The 16231-nt window shown below is 40.3% G+C and overlaps 3 protein-coding genes across 9 annotated transcripts in view; all 3 read left to right on the forward strand.

Moving 5' to 3' along the window:
* Window positions 1-1009: 1009 nt before the first annotated feature.
* LOC114432912 (solute carrier family 24 member 2) lies at window positions 1010-11299 on the forward strand. Its single transcript, XM_028401019.1, has 10 exons — window positions 1010-1203; window positions 2352-3485; window positions 8463-8498; window positions 8611-8722; window positions 8856-8936; window positions 9275-9354; window positions 9491-9625; window positions 9716-9805; window positions 10562-10728; window positions 10809-11299. Exons 2-10 carry the CDS (start codon window positions 2568-2570, stop codon window positions 11056-11058), a joined length of 1869 nt encoding a protein of 622 aa, XP_028256820.1. The 5' UTR covers window positions 1010-1203; window positions 2352-2567; the 3' UTR covers window positions 11059-11299.
* A 2141-nt stretch (window positions 11300-13440) lies between these two features.
* xpa (xeroderma pigmentosum, complementation group A) lies at window positions 13441-15241 on the forward strand. The gene is made up of 5 exons (XM_028401415.1): window positions 13441-13825; window positions 13903-14008; window positions 14141-14306; window positions 14393-14510; window positions 14594-15241. The coding sequence occupies exons 1-5, from the start codon at window positions 13555-13557 to the stop codon at window positions 14746-14748; spliced, it is 816 nt and encodes a 271-aa protein (XP_028257216.1). The 5' UTR covers window positions 13441-13554; the 3' UTR covers window positions 14749-15241.
* A 517-nt stretch (window positions 15242-15758) lies between these two features.
* Window positions 15759-16231, forward strand: part of micu3a (mitochondrial calcium uptake family, member 3a) — a 50680-nt gene continuing 50207 nt past the window's right edge. For all 7 annotated transcript variants that reach the window (XM_028401101.1, XM_028401154.1, XM_028401144.1 and 4 more), the window contains exons 1-2: window positions 15759-15853; window positions 16182-16228. The gene's annotated coding sequence lies outside the window, so the exon portion shown is untranslated. The remainder of the gene's footprint in view (window positions 15854-16181; window positions 16229-16231) is intronic.

A 16231-nucleotide genomic window follows, 5' to 3' on the forward strand; every position in this document is an offset into this window, starting at 1 on the left:
GGTGAGAAACTATAGGCAGGTCGAGTTGGATTTAATCCCAAGAGGGTTATGTGATGTGAAAGTTAAGTAAGATAGAAAAATCTACACTTAAGCAGCATTCTCTACACAAAACACCACGATGGCCACCATTTTAATATCTTTTTTTAGTAACAGTGGTTTATTTCCTCATTTTTTTTTTAAATTTCTGAATAGATTTTTTTTTCTTCTGTTCCATTTATAACACTGTTTCTGCTCCATTCCCTACAGCTTCCTTCACACACCCACACACAGCACTATCCTGACGATATAGTATGTAACAGAATGGGCGCATGATATGACCTCACCTTCAGGTGGCAACTCAAGCTTACAGTTCTCACGTGGAAAGCCTGACCTGACTTTAACTTGTGTGCTCATGTGCACACATGCATACAATAAAATCACCACAGAATATTGCAAACCAGATGCCATACTCATTTTTTAAGAATGATTATTTTGACCTTTTTTATGATTTTGATGTGGTATGTTGACAAATAAGTAAAAGGAAAAGTAAGAGCAGATCATATTTAAGTCCACATTTCTAAAGAAAAAAAGAAATTCATGCAAAAGTATCAATAAATATAAAAAATATTAATGTTTTTGAAAAAAAGTAACTCCTTTGCCTCCTTATCTGTCATCTTTATTACAAAGGTTTTGATATACCGCAGCAGCTTCTGCTTTGCCAAATAATTGGGATAGTTTTCAAGAGCTTTGTGCCCAAACAATGATCTAATAGCACAACATGCTTTGGCCCCATCATGCCGTAAGCTCATTGTGTAAGATTGGAAGAAATTATGCAGGACACTGGGGGAGGTGGGGACACACAGGGGGGAGGGGTGGCGAGGGGAAATGAGGAAGGAAGCTGGACAGTAGCGCCGATCCTTGTTCTTGGACTGTGACATGAAGAGAGAGAAAGAGAGAGTGAGAGGACAAGGAAGGAGGAGAAAGGTAAAAGGAGGGAGGGGGAAGGAGGAGGCCCCTCACCTGGCATCCAGGAGCTCCACCTCTGCTAAGAGAGGAAAATCTCACTGAGGATTTACTGGTAGAACCTTCAGACTGATCACGGACTGCTTAGGATCGTTGTGCTTCGGGAGCCGATTTACAGGAATATTTCCTCCACAGAACCAGGACCTGACCAGCTGCTACCTGCTGGAGTCCTTCCTGCTGGCCGGGAGACATTCAAGAGTGGTATGAGAACCAAAAACATATTTGTTGTGTGCTATTTTCGTCTTTACCAATACTTCTTGACAAGACTTTAATGTGCAAAATGAAATCACCTTTTACCTGCAAAAAGCTGCAAAGAGTTGTGAACGTAGAGAATTTCCCTTTATTGTGTTTGAAAGAAGTAAGTCAGATTAGGACAGTGCATAATTCCAGTGCATAATTCCAAGAATTTTAAAGATGAAGTTTGCAGTTATTTAAACTCTGCTTGTGTTATTGCTGAATAACTGATTTGAAAAAGGTCATTTTGTTGTTGTTTGTCTGCTTTTTGACTTTGTGTGGTGGCACTACTGTGCAGGGTCTGGAGCTAATCTAAGTATATCTTCTCAGGGATTAAATAGCTTCCTAATGAGCTTTCACTAATGTCCAAGCTTCAGTTAAAGGAGAGCTGGTTCTCAGCACAATGTCAAAAAGGCCTCTGCACTTTAACATAATTATAGCTATTAATAACTGTAATATCAACATTCAGCATATTTATGATAGATTTCAATCCTCCAAAGGTCATACATATGCATATGAACTGTAAGTTTGAAATAACATTCTGTTAGAAGTTTGAAGCTGGTCACATACATTTAGAAGCATTCTCATGAATGCTGACTTTGATTTTGGAATTTATTTGAAAGTTTCTGTCACATAATAAAAACACTGATCACTGGAACAGCTAATGTGTAAACCACTCCATTCCCAATATATGTCCAATATATGTTACAGTGTAATCAGCAAAGAATTAACAGCATTTCTGCATTAAACCCTTTTATATTTTTGTCTGACATTTAAGCACATTTGAATTCCTTTGTATCTTCTTTACTACTTTTCATCACAGTCTATGTATCAATGATATATCATCTTATCTAACATGTCTTTGTGGACAATATCTTCATTTTGGCAGTAATTTAAAATGACAGATAACTGCAATAATTAACAGTTAATAACTGAAATACTCGAGTGTCTCAAGTGTACTCGAGTAAATGTACTTGGTTGCTTTGCCAAGCATGTAGGCTAAGTGGATAAACTTAGATCAAAGAAGGAAGTGTGCACATAAAACAGAATCTAACCTGATTATCTTCTGCACTCGTGCATTAACTTGCAGTGTGTTTTTATTTTCTGTTTTGCAGTGACTAATATGAGGAAGCCTTTGAATGTGCTAGATCCCGGAATCAGACTGCAGGGCTTCCATTGTATTTAAACCTGGCTGGAGCATGCAAACCAACCGGTGAGCCGCCGCGGCCTGTCAAACCCCCGCCCTTGTAGCCACCATCACCACCGACCCTGCTGTCCGGGGGGGGGATTCTAGAAACTTCCACTCTGCCTGACAACCTACGCCAATCACCATGGATTTCATGTTTCATACAAGAAGTCAAGACACAAGAGCGTGCTCCAGCTCCTCTCCTCTGCTGGGCCCTCACAGCAGCAGCAGGCACCACTACCAGTGTGTCAAGAGAAAGCTGCGACCTGGACGGATTCTTGGTTTTGTCGTTAGTTTGGTGGCTGTCTGCATAGTCTCTTCATGGAGTGCCTTGTCGCTGGTCACATCGGTGGCCTCCGAGCTGGAATCGGCCGCTGAGGGTTCAGCAGAGGCAGCAGTGCCCCAAAGAACTCTTCTGCAGCACCACAACCTCACAGCTGAAGCAGAGGACACACCAGTGGCCATGAAGTCATCTGATGTAGAGATGAATCATGGGGACTACCCAACAGACTACTTCAGCGTGGAGGACAGGCGCAAGGGCTTTGTGGGGTTTCATATGTTTGGCATGATGTACATGTTCATATCCTTAGCCATCGTCTGTGATGAGTTCTTTGTCCCTGCGCTCACAGTTATCACAGAGAAGCTGGAGATATCTGATGATGTAGCAGGAGCCACCTTCATGGCAGCAGGTGGTTCTGCCCCAGAACTCTTCACCTCTGTCATAGGTGTCTTCGTCTCTCACAGTAACGTGGGTATCGGTACCATTGTGGGATCCGCTGTCTTCAACATCCTGTTTGTGATCGGTATGTGCGCCCTGTTTTCCAAAGAGGTGCTGAACCTCACCTGGTGGCCTCTGTTCAGAGATGTCTCATTCTACATTATTGGCCTGCTCATGCTCATCTATTTCTTTCTGGATAATCAAATCACACTAAGTGAAAGCGTCAGTCTTCTGCTGTGCTATTGTAGTTATGTGACATTTATGAAGTTCAATGCCAAAGTTGAAAATCTTATCAAGAGCAAGCTGGGACAAAACCAGGTGGATGAGCTGGAGAGTGCACCAAAGGTAAGGCTCCACCCATTCACATTCCACATATCCATCCATCCATCCATCCATCCATCCATCCAATTATCCATCCATCCATACATCCAATTATCCATCCATCCATCCATCCAATTATCCATCCATCCATACATCCAATTATCCATCCATCCATCCAGCCAGCTATCCACCCATCCATTGATGCATCCATTGTATCCCCCCACCTTCCCACCCAACCCTTACTCAATAGCATCCAACTATCAAAAGTATGTTTTTATATAATAAGTTTCAGTGTGGATTTCTCAGAAGTTCCCAAATGAATATGGTGTCAGAGACAAATAATTATGACTTCAGTGTTCAAATAAAACACACCTGAGTGGTGAACAGACTGCACAGTGCTCCTGAATTTCCCTTTGAACGGATATAAAGATTTAACTTGACCCACCACCTGTGCAGCTTGGACTGCAGCAGCCACAGAGCCAGACTGCAGCCACTTCGTGCTGACTAAGTCTTTAAACAGGCCTCATCTTTGTTCTCTACTTTTAGTAAGAGAGTTCAGACCAGAGTCCAGTGGGGCTCTCAGAATAGGACTGATGTAACAGAGCTGATCAATGACCCTTCTTCAACTGGATTAAGGCGCTAAAGATATTTGATGTTTGAATAGTTACTGAGAAAGTTTAATGGTTTATTATTATGCATACATACCTGTTAACATCAGTCCCATTAATTAAACATTTGAACATTTGTATCAGCCCTAAAGTTGGTATGAAACATGTAAGCATGAAAGTATCTCATAGAAACTGCAGCCTAAAAATGGCAGATGAAGAACATTTTTCTTCTTCTTCTTTTCTCTCCTGTGGGTAATTCATAAAAACAGCTATAGATTATATTTTTTTTATGAAACATTTTGGTTTTGAGGCTTAATTCTCTTCTGTTCTATGACACTGTTTTGCAAATATTATTACTTTCTGAGAGGATCTTGTGGAAAAAAATGTTAAATAGTTAGTCCATAAATCCTTGTAGCTTTGCTCCTCCTCCTTCTGCACCAATCAATTGCTGACCAAGGCTGTTGAATGATGGGGTTTGAGGGCTCTGTCACACAGGACATCATTTCAGATCATCTGTGGTAACACTGATCACACAGATGTAGCTAGTGAGGAGACATTTTGAACACATCACATCTCTTCAGCAGCACAATCAGCAATCACTTCACAATTCACTTTGTGTCAGCCATGATGACTCTGAGAATAGTTTGGAGGGCTCATTATGAGGCCTGTTTATAAATAACACAACGTAAGGGCATTCAAATTGACTTTTGACACACACACACACACTGACACACACTTGACACATAAAAGCCATTTTACTTTTTGTCTCTCACATCTTTTGTATGTTGTGTCTGTGTGTGCAGTTGGAGTCAGATCTGTTGCTCACTGATGTTGTAATCTCATACGGCGCTCAGGTGACAAATATTGAAATCATATAGAGCAGATTGCCCGTAGCTTAGTGTAACATTACCCATCACCAGCTCTTCAGGGGCGTATACAGTGCAGTGCTGCTCGTTATAAAAGTCTAAATAAAGATTTCTAATTGTTTTCCCTTACTGTTGTAATAGTTGTTGGCATGGTGCAGGTGTCATGTTTCATTGAATGCTTTAGTGATAGCAAAAATTATATTTAGACGCTTCTGTATTCGTGACATGAAGCATCGCACATCAGTTTTATTTAGTGTACCCTTAAAACCTTTGAGCAGCATTGTTGGTGTCAGTGTTGCTGCAAAGACTTTGTTTGACATTTGTGCCCTTCTGGGAATTGGCTGTTCTTCAGGCTGCCTCATTTCAAGCCCAAGAACAGCTTTGCTCTTTCTGTCATCCGGCACTTGATGTCCACCTGCTCTGCCCTCATGTGTCAATAGCTGCTAAATAATCCTCGGGGTTAATGCGCTCCAATCCAATTAGTGCCACTAATAATAGTGAGATACACTCTTGGGGAGCAGGAATCAGCAGGTCAAAAACATACATGTAAACCACACTTTGGATTGAGGAAGGAAAAAAAGATGCACCTTGTGTGGTTTAAATATGTTTTTGATGTTTCATGTGGTGTTTATGTTGCCTACAAAGAAGCAGACCTGCAGGCTTGCTTGCTAATGACACTAAAGACACCAATCCTCTCTGATCCCCTTATCGACTGCTTACTGGCAGTGACGACAGCACATATACAGCCCAGCACTCTGTCAGCCAGTCTCAGCAGAGCCAGTAAGAAACAGTTAGAATCTGATAAAATAAAAGAAGTTGTTTTGGGACTACAGACCTTCTCATGTGTTATAATTCTATGTGTGTATTTTCAATGAGCGCTAATGCATTTAATTTTATATATTATGCCAGCTGAGGTGTCATACTGAGCTAGCCGCTGACTCATGTACTGAGTGGTTTATTTAGCTGTAACTGAGGAGAAGAAAGACCAGTTGTTTGGCAGCAGTGTGACCTGTCAGGGTTGCTACAAGACTTCACACACAGGCTTGAACATTACAAGTCTAAAAGCGGCGACCTCTGCAGATTAATCCTGGTTAAGTCGGGCAGCTTGGGCAATCAGGTGGATACAAAGAGAGAAACAAGGAGACAGAAAGGAGAGAGAGAGAGAGAGAGGAAAAAGACAGAAGGATGTGTTTCAGGTTTACCTCTGTGACATGATTCTTATAGTGGGATATGAGGGAGGTGTCTGGAATGAATCTGTTGGCTTCAGGTCAGCACTTTGTGTTGGCATTGTCTTAGCTTCCTGTCTAGAGGGGGTGAACTTCTAACACCAGGTTGTTTGCAAAACAGCAGCAGTTTGCAGCTGTTAGTACAGCTGTTTGAAAAACAATCCAAAGCAGCATATTCCCTGGGGGCACAGTGGATATAAATATAGAGAAAATATGTAAATTGTAATTGACTGAGGTGAAGCAGAGCTTATAATTCCAAACAAAGTCCACAAAAATTTCTCAGATGTAGAAACCAAAGAAAATACAAACTCACTGTACTCGTTTACATATTTTTGTATAAGTAAATTATCCATGCAGGCTGCCAACATGATAATAGGATCTGTTAAAACAGAAATTGTGCTAAAGCAACACTAAAAGTCACTTAATTATCTTACTCTCTCTTGGTTAATTTAGCATTGCAACCAGGTAAGAAAGGTTAGGTTTTAGAAGATGTATCATTTTAAAATGGAGAGGTTGTAGGCTCTCATGAGGACCAACAGAGACAAAAAAAATTGAAACTACACAACAGCACATGAAACATTTGATTATGTATTTATGCTGAGAAATAGGCTGTGCAGCCATCTGAATCAAAAAATAATTATAACACACTTCACTTCCATAGTGCAGACTCTGCATCATCAGGCTGCTCTAATTAGCCATGTGAGCATTAGCCAACCTCTGAGAAATGCTCTGTCTTTTTCTTAAATTGCCTTCTTTATTTCCATTTTCAGAGACAATAAATAACAGAGTTGATTTGAAAACAGTGGTTTTACTGTTCGCAGAGAGCCACTTTTTAGCTGCCATAATGGCAGCAGGTGTCTTGTCAGATGTGAGCTAAAGAGCTTATCTGCTCAAACTCTGAGGCTTCCATCATGAAAACATGTCAGCAATGACACTGCTCGCTGTTTGTAACACACTCAGATGCTGTTGAAGTTTCTGTTATCTGTACAGGATAGAAGCTCTCCATAATATGAACTAGAAAATGAATTGTTACCTCATCTCTAATTTTAAATTAAGCAATTAAACATATACTGCACCCATTAGGTAGGTATCTATACCTGTTCTCATGTTTAAAGCTATAAAGCTGTAGGTTTGTACACACGGTCTCTCTTAGGAAGCTCATACAGTGGCTGAGGAAGGAACTTTATTTTGAAAACCCAGCAGCCTGAACAGCTGCTGAATGTTCCTGTTTGTTTCTGTTAACAACTGGTTTTAAAATTCCATTTATTCTGTATCATTGATTAACAAAAAATGTCAGAATAGCAGGCAGCAGAAAGTTTAAAGAAGAGTAGTTTTGAGAGTAGTCTACAGCGACTGTTCTGGTGTTGTTGCAGGTCTTGACTGACCTCATTGTTAAAGTATAATATGAGTTTTGAAAACTTAAAATAACAACACAACAACTGTGTGTTTCCTCTCAGTGTTGTATTACTGTGTGTCTTTTACACTGGGGATCAGCAGCACGATCGTATGTGATACAGCAGAGCTGAGTTGGCTGTGTTTTTCTAAATCATATAGAGGGAAAGCCATAACTAATTAATCCTAAAAAATGTCACAGTATCTGACTTCAACTTTCCTTTTCCAAACCCCCCGACACCACCACACCAAATCCTCCCCAGTGGCAATGTCACAGTCTGTCCCCACTGGCAGCAGACTGTCTGTGTGTGTGTGTGTGTTTGTGTGGTAATACCGTTGTGCTGTATATGTCCTCTGAAGAAATGGCTGGGGTTAAGATTAGAGTGAGATCCACTTGTGTGTGTGTAGATGTCATTTTATAACCACTTTCCTCTGTGAGGACGAGCACAGAAGGAGGACGCAGTGATGTCAGACACACACTTGACATTTTGGATTATGTTGCTGGCAAAGAAATGTGTGATCATTGCTGTTCTCTGTGCTATTAGAACCACTCCATTGCTCAATATACTGTTTTATATGATTTATATGATTTAAAATGTTAAATTGTTCCAGCATTTAGTTTATAAAATCTGCATTGTTCTTTAAATAGATCACATTTGTGGTAATAGAGCTTATTGATTCATAATAAACCTGTATTAATTGCTTAATTTATCCACTCATCCCCACCTGACATTAGTAGATATGCAATCCAATGCTAAAAATAAATAAATAAAAAGCTTTATTGATGCAACCTGAACACTATCTTTGTCCAAAATGGATTGCATAGACCCTGGGTTTATATGTTACTGCATTAGAACATGTCGTCGTTTGTATATTATATTTTCTTTCTCTTTGTGTGTTTTCCTAAAGGCAAATGCATCTGGTGATGATGAGACCAAGCTGACAGTGAGTTTTGTTTTGTGTTTCTTTTTGTTTTCTGAATGTATTGTGCGCTATGTGTTTCAGATGAAAAATGAATATGTACACCTTCATACAAACATTTTTTTCCCCCACACAGGCTAAACCCAGGCTGCAGAGGGAAGGCAGCTGTGCTTCTCTGCACAACTCACTCATGAGAAACAGCATCTTCCAGCTCATGATACACACACTGGACCCCCTGAATGATGATGGTAGCTGTGATCAAAGTGCAGACAAAACAAACACACAATAAAACATCAGTTTTATTGTAATACTAATTATTATTAGGTTATAGATTGTAGTAGTACAGTATTGAAATGTTTGTGTTTTTTGTTTGAGGTCGAGGATTCAAAGAGAAGGCATCAATCCTTCACAAAATGGCCAAGCAGAAGTGTAAAGAAGATGCAGCCAATGCCAATGGCATAGGTGAGTATCACAGAGAGAGACCCGATAATCACATGATAAACCAAATCATATCAATAATCAATACAGTAAAAGCTTGGCTGCTGATAGACAGATCATTATAACCGTACTCAAATTAATCTGTGGGTCAAATGCTGATGGGGAATAACAAGATTAATCTGTCAGTTGATCATGGGTCATCAGTGTTGAAATTGAACCTGAAGAAGATTTCTGTTCACCTTCATCACAGTAAATGAATGTATTTTGGCCCTGACCCTCCCTTTGGTGCTGAATGCCAATGAACATTTATTCGTCTTTTTTTAATGTGAGGCCCCTAACCATTCTCTCTGTTTTCTTTCAAGCTGATAAAAACGTCAGGAACAACACAAATGTTGCAGTGGAAGTGACACCACCCATGAACGGTGTTGCCGGAGGAGAAGAGGTATTTTATTTTATATTACACTATAACATAACCAGCAGATTTGACTCAGTCAGCCTAACTATCCACCTCAGTTGAATTATCCAGATGTTGTTAACTACAGTGTATATATAATGTAAGGTTATGACCTCTTTCTTAGGGTGATGAAGAGGAAGATGAAGACCAGCCCCTGAGCCTGGCATGGCCTGACACCACCAGAAAAAGGCTCACCTACCTGTTCATCCTGCCCATCGTATTTCCTTTGTGGTTAACGCTGCCTGACGTCAGGAGAGAGGTGGGCGCACACCGCTCTGTGTCACAACATCTTCGGTGTTAGGGTTTCAAACATTGTGTGATTGTTTTTATGTGTTTGTGTTTTCATCAGAGCTCAGAAAGGTTCTTCCCCATCACTTTTATTGGCGCCATCTGTTGGATTGCTTTCTTTTCCTACCTCATGGTGTGGTGGGCTCACCAGGTACACAAACACGAAACACTTTTGTTTTTGTTTGTTTTTCACCACATACACCAACTGAGGTATATCTTCTCACAGTGCAGCCGTCAGGGTGTTGAATGTGTGAGCATGATGGCTAATCCTGACTAATCTGCCTTGATCCACAGCCAGATAGACGTGTAACAGTCTATTTTAACAACGCTAATGCAAAGACAGGACTGAAGCATCAAAGGTCATGTGTGCAAGGTCACTGAGCAGGTGTACCAGCTTTTTTTTAGCACTATGAAGCACTGTGTGGGGATATAAATTGGACTGACTGACTGACTGTCCGACATCTGTCCCTTTGCTGACTCAGGCTATGATGCCTCTTTGAGCTGAATTTCTTTAGATATTAATAGAAGTATATAGTAGATATATTGTCTGATAATGGCTGGCTGTAGGTTACCCAATGAGTCTAACACACACATACAGATTAGATAAACTCAGTTCTGTGGGATGTCATGTGTACATGAATCTTATTATTTTTACACACATGCATTTTTATTTTTCTGTTGCCATGATGTAAAAACCTGAGATGCCAGATGTTTCACAGAACAGCCAGTCAGACCACCAGGCACCTACTGATCCACACCACACCACTCACAGCCTGGGAAAGTGGATTGTTGTGTGATATGAAGAATGCTGTCACCAAATCTGTAGTGCAGGGAGACAAATCCATTGTCTTGAGCAGTATGAGGACGGAAATTGACACCTCTCCTTGTTGCTTATTCTTCATTTCAGGTTGGAGAAACTTTCTGGATCACAGAAGAGATTATGGGTTTGACCATATTAGCAGCTGGTACTTCAATCCCTGACCTGATCACCAGTGTGATTGTGGCACGAAAAGGCCTTGGAGACATGGCTGTGTCCAGCTCTGTGGGCTCCAATATCTTTGATATCACTGTGGGGTGAGTCTATTGATTAACAGATAAACATTCAATGTGAATACATCAGAGAACCCACATAAATGCTCTTTCTTCCTCTTCAGCCTGCCCTTTCCATGGCTTCTCTTCAACATCATCAATGACTTCAAGCCCGTGGAAGTGAGCAGCAACGGTCTATTCTGCGCCATTGTCCTACTTTTCCTCATGCTCCTCTTTGTCATCATGTCCATTGCTGCCTGCAAGTGGAAAATGAGCAAATTGCTGGGCTTCCTCATGTTCTTGCTCTACTTTGTCTTCCTCGTCGTCAGCGTCATGTTGGAGGACAGAATCATCACCTGCCCCATCACCGTCTGAGAGGTGGGCTCGTACTGACAGTCAGAGAGGACGAAGAAAAACAATGCCTGTGCTCATGTCTTCTGAACATGCTCGCACAGCTGCAAGCTGTCTCATATGCACACGCAGTAGAGGACGCGCACACACACACCCACACACACACATATACACACTTATGCTCAGGCCTAAATCAACCTTGCAGGTTAAAGGTGAATCACGACTGTTTGACAGTGGCACACAGGCCTATTCCACCTTCATAGACTGTGCCCCACCCAATGAGAAAGACTCTATTTGTTCCATGTGACTATGATCTGTAGCATCCATGGCAGGCTGATGGACAGTGAATGAAACATCTGAAGAAATTGTGTTTTTTGTTTTTGTTTTTTCACCTGAAGGAACGAGTGGCAGTATAAGCAGGACTTTCACTAGCAGCTGACTGAGGAGACATTTTTCCCCTTTTATTGTTGTTTTTTTAAACTGCCATCAGAGCTCTGAAGACATGAAGGAAAAGAAGGGCTGAGGTGACACATATGTGTGGTAGCTGCTTAAATACTGTAGACCTTGTAGATGTTCACTGTGTCCATTCCAAGACAGGTTAAAAGTATTAATCCTTCGAACATTTGATCATTTGAACATGTTTCCATAAAGTTTGGGAGAAATTGCAGATATATTCCATTCATAAATATCTATGAATAGGTTACAGTAAATATTTAGTGTGCACATTTAGTGTAAACTGGCCTACAATTAGCATATTATATTATTTTTTAATATAATGAGCTTGTGAACATGACTTCCTCTGTTCTGGCTGCCTTTACATGCACCACTTTATAGAGGGACCACTTCACTACATCATCAGGATGATGATGATGCAGTGTGGATTACAAATGGTGGACTAAAGATTAGTGTTGTATTTTACTTGTTAAGCTTTTTTTTTTTTTTTCAAAGTATAAAAAGGGAACATTCAATATCACCGGGTTTCTCCTGTAATGTTTTGATGTGCAACAACTCATGTACTGTATAACATAACACACATCTTCTGTTGTTTCTGTTAGTCATTTGTTAGTTGTATGTCCAACTAAAGGAATAACTGTTACATGCAACCGTCTGTGGTAGTGTTTCCATTCTTTACACAGATTTAATGTGTTTTCATAGAGGTTGCAGATTAATCAAAAGCTATTGCAATGAAGAAATGTCTGTCTCTCAGAATAATCAAACACTTTTTTTGTTTGGTTTATGAGGTTTCAATTTTCTTTTTTTTATGAGCAAAATCCAACTGTCTTTGAAATCATAGGAAACCAGGCATGGTGTGAGAGATCCATTTAGAGCCTTGCTGAAACAACAAATCAGTTTCAGGGTCATCCATCTTGTCTTGTCGGTCTGACTTCCTAGACACTCAATGTGGGTTATAATCCTCCTCCTTTCAGCCTCGGACAAATGATCAATAAACGCAGACATCTCTCAACTCTCAAAGATAAGCAACTTTTTTTTATTTCTGCATAAACACTGCAATATGTTTCTTTTCACATTTCAAATATAGAACTATAAATGTGAGATGGAAATCAATTTTCCCAAAGATTCAAATATCCTGTTATTTTACTCCACTATTTCTGATCCTAAATATGTCAAAAAGTGTGTTTGCTTGTGTGTTAATATGTGTAAAAAAATGTACATTGTATATCGAGACATATACAATATAATATTCAGTCCTAGTGCTAGGTGATGAGCCTCATCTCAACGTCAGATTTAGAAGTTTCTTGATGGACAATCTGAATGTGAGGAATGAATGCATGAACATGTATGTTTAGACACTTTCAACACCACAACCAACAGTAAAATGGTTTTGTATTTCCCTAATATGTTATGCAAGCATGGAATCATATTCGTGTACTACTTGAAGCATGTATTATACTGTAAAAACATATATCATTCAACTCTGTATAAAGTGTTACGATCAAATAAATGAAAACTCAAATTTTCAATATTTGTGTAGTGTGTGTCTGAACGGTCTTATTGATGACAGCCCTCCGGCTTCTTCATAACACCAGATCAGACATCAGATTTGCAGTGTCATCTTTGAAGATGTGAGCTGCTTTACTTTGACACAAGCCTCTTATAGAGCCATGCGTCTCCCTGATGGGCCCTGGTTAGCATGATGCAACAGAGATTAACACGACACCTGGGGACAACCAATAAAGGATGTACTCACCTGTCTGATTTAGGACAACTGAGGAAATTAAGCCCAATAAAGACAATTAGATTACGCCACTCAATCATACAAAAAATATATATTTATTTATGATCAAATAGTATTGACCTGTACATATAATCTTTGCCCATTCCCCCTCCAGAGCGACAGGTGGCAGTAGTGCTCTAATAATTTAAAATAACAACGAAGAAGAAGAAGCCGGAAGTATGCCGCTGTCAGTTTTATAACAACAGTCCGGCTCTCCTCTTTGTATGAAACCAAACAAAGAGTCATTTCGTTACATTTCTCTGTGGTGATCGCTTGATGGATGGATGGATCCGCCAGAGTCCGGCGGAGTGGACGCAGCTGGAACCGGCTGCAAAACTGAGCTTTCTGCAGCGATGCGGGCGAAGATCGAGAGGAACCGGCAGCGGGCGTTAATGCTCCGGCAAGCCCGACTTGCGAGTCGTCCTTTTTCCGCTGTAGAGGGCGCAACTTCGGCCAAAGTTTCTAAGACCATCGACTCCGGTGCTGGCTTCTTCATCGAAGAGGAGGAAGGCGGAGAGGAAGAGCAGAACGCCAAGAAGGTGGTGCATCAGCCAGGTGTGTGTGTGTGGTTCTTGACTTTAATTATGTGTGCATACATGGTTGTATTCTTAATGTGCTTGTTGTGTTTTCAGCCCCGGTGATAGAACCAGATTATCTGCTGTGTGATGACTGTGATAAACCCTTTATGGATTCCTATCTCAGCAACAGCTTTGACCTGTCTGTGTGTGACCAGTGCAGGTAGGATATGATGAAAACACCTGCTGGTCTGTAGATTGACTTATATTACGTCCCTCTTGATAGCCTAGAAAGCTTCTTCAAGTCTGCATTTTTCTTATAATGATGTGACTTAATCCAATTAACCCTCTTCAGGGACAATGGGGAGAAGCACAAGCTGATCTCCAGAACTGAAGCCAAGCAGCACTACCTGCTGAAGGACTGTGACCTGGACAAGAGAGAGCCTCCACTCAGATTTATACTAAAGAAAAATCCTCACAACTCACACTGGGGAGACATGAAGCTCTATCTCCGGCTACAGGTGCACAACTATGGGTAGGCAGAGGTGACATGTACCTGATCAGTACATGCCTTATTGTCTGAAATGTGTCTATGTGTGTGCTCCAGGTGGAGAAGAGATGTATGGAGGTGTGGGGTTCAGAGGAGGCTTTAGAAGAAGCCCGAGAGAAGAGGGAAGACAACAGAGAGGTGCAGAAACAAAAACGCTTCAACAAGAAGGTCAAAGGTTGGTTTCCAGTTCTGGCCAAATTTTTCATGTTCATTACATTATGCAGTGTTTAACATCGGCTGATTGTGTGTGCCGATCAGAGCTGCGCAGGGCAGTGAGGAGCAGCATGTGGACCAAAGACACCAGCGCTCACCAACATCAGTATGGACCAGAGGAGCTGGTGGATCCAGAAGAGGATCTCTACAAGAAAACCTGCACCACCTGCGGACACGAACTTACCTACGAGAAGATGTAGACACACACACACAGACTGACTGTTAGTCAGTTGCTTAACTGTGACAAAAATGTTTGTGGTGTCACCATTGTCTCAGTTAATCATCAAAACAATCCACCACTGATAACATCCAAGGGGCCAAATGCACTGTCAGCTGTTACTCAACTGTGGTATAAACATTATTGTCGATATTTGTATTTTAAGGAGATACCTTTACAGTTGTAAACACTTCCTGCCCAGATTTCACTCAAGCACACCATAATAGTAAAACTGGAAAATACTTTCTTGCATCAAACTGTGATTAAAGTGGTTGAAATTTCAAGTTATTTCACCTCTCAATTCTCTCCTCCTTTTCTGGCCTTACTCATTTTGACTTGGGCACAGCACATTTAGTCCTGTCACCACAACTGTCTTCCACATCAATTTCCAAGTTATATATAGGTAATAGTCTGTGATGTAATTGTATTGTGTAAAAACATGCCAGTATCAAACTGTTTTTATGAACAAATGTGCAAAAATAAGCTGTTGCAGTCCACAGATTTAGTTGTTGAGAAATAATAACTAATAGTTCTGTGGACGTAGGAATTTCTTAAATGAGATTATAAATAAAATGTCTTTTCCTCTTTGTATGTTTTTTATGTCTGAATAAACGAACATTTGTGAACAGATACAGGCTCACATTACTGAGCACTTACTACCATTGTGATAAGTGTGATAAATAACTTGTCTGCAATTCTTTGATCTGCATAGAGTAGTGTAAATATGCAGTTTTGAGGCTGCTAGATGTAATGCTTCTATTTACAGTCGTTTTTGCAAGCTGTATTTTTAAGATATATTTAAAAAAAATATTTAATCATGCTTTTTTTCATGGCTAACGCCACGTTTTATACAAAGCATATATTGTACACTGTTTATGCAGCCAATTAATTCGAGTCAAATCAGGTACTGTCACTTTAAACCCCTCGTCACGTGAGTACTGTGTTCTGATTGGCTGACTGTGCGGAAGTTTTTGGAGGTAAAAACAAACGGGAAGAAAGTTACAGCTGTCGAATACACTCGTACGTTTGAGTCTAAAACCCAAATGGACAGCAAGAAAATACAAATATTACAGCAGAACGTCTGTTTGGTAAATATAACGCAAAATGCAAAATGCAGTTTTCTTTCCCGCGGTTAATTTAGTTCTAAGTTATTATATATTATTATAAATATTAGACAGGTTTTCCTTTCATGTCCAGTGGCGTCTCACGTAGTAATAAATTATCCACCGAATGACACAAAAACAGTTATTTCTGCATTTTAGCATGAACATTGGTTTTGGCCATTGGTCATTCAACTGATAATTTGACGAGTCCTGAGTGACACTAGCAGATAATCTGTCAAAAGTCTCTCTGTGAACTAGACCTTACATCTCAAGACATGTATATGAATGCTAATATATATTTCCATGTTAACAGGTATGAGAAACACTATGAAACTATCTTCTCTAAGGACAATAGCAAAGGTA

The sequence above is a fragment of the Parambassis ranga genome, chromosome 1, assembly GCF_900634625.1.
Source record: "Parambassis ranga chromosome 1, fParRan2.1, whole genome shotgun sequence".
In the NCBI taxonomy this organism is placed as follows: domain Eukaryota; kingdom Metazoa; phylum Chordata; class Actinopteri; family Ambassidae; genus Parambassis; species Parambassis ranga.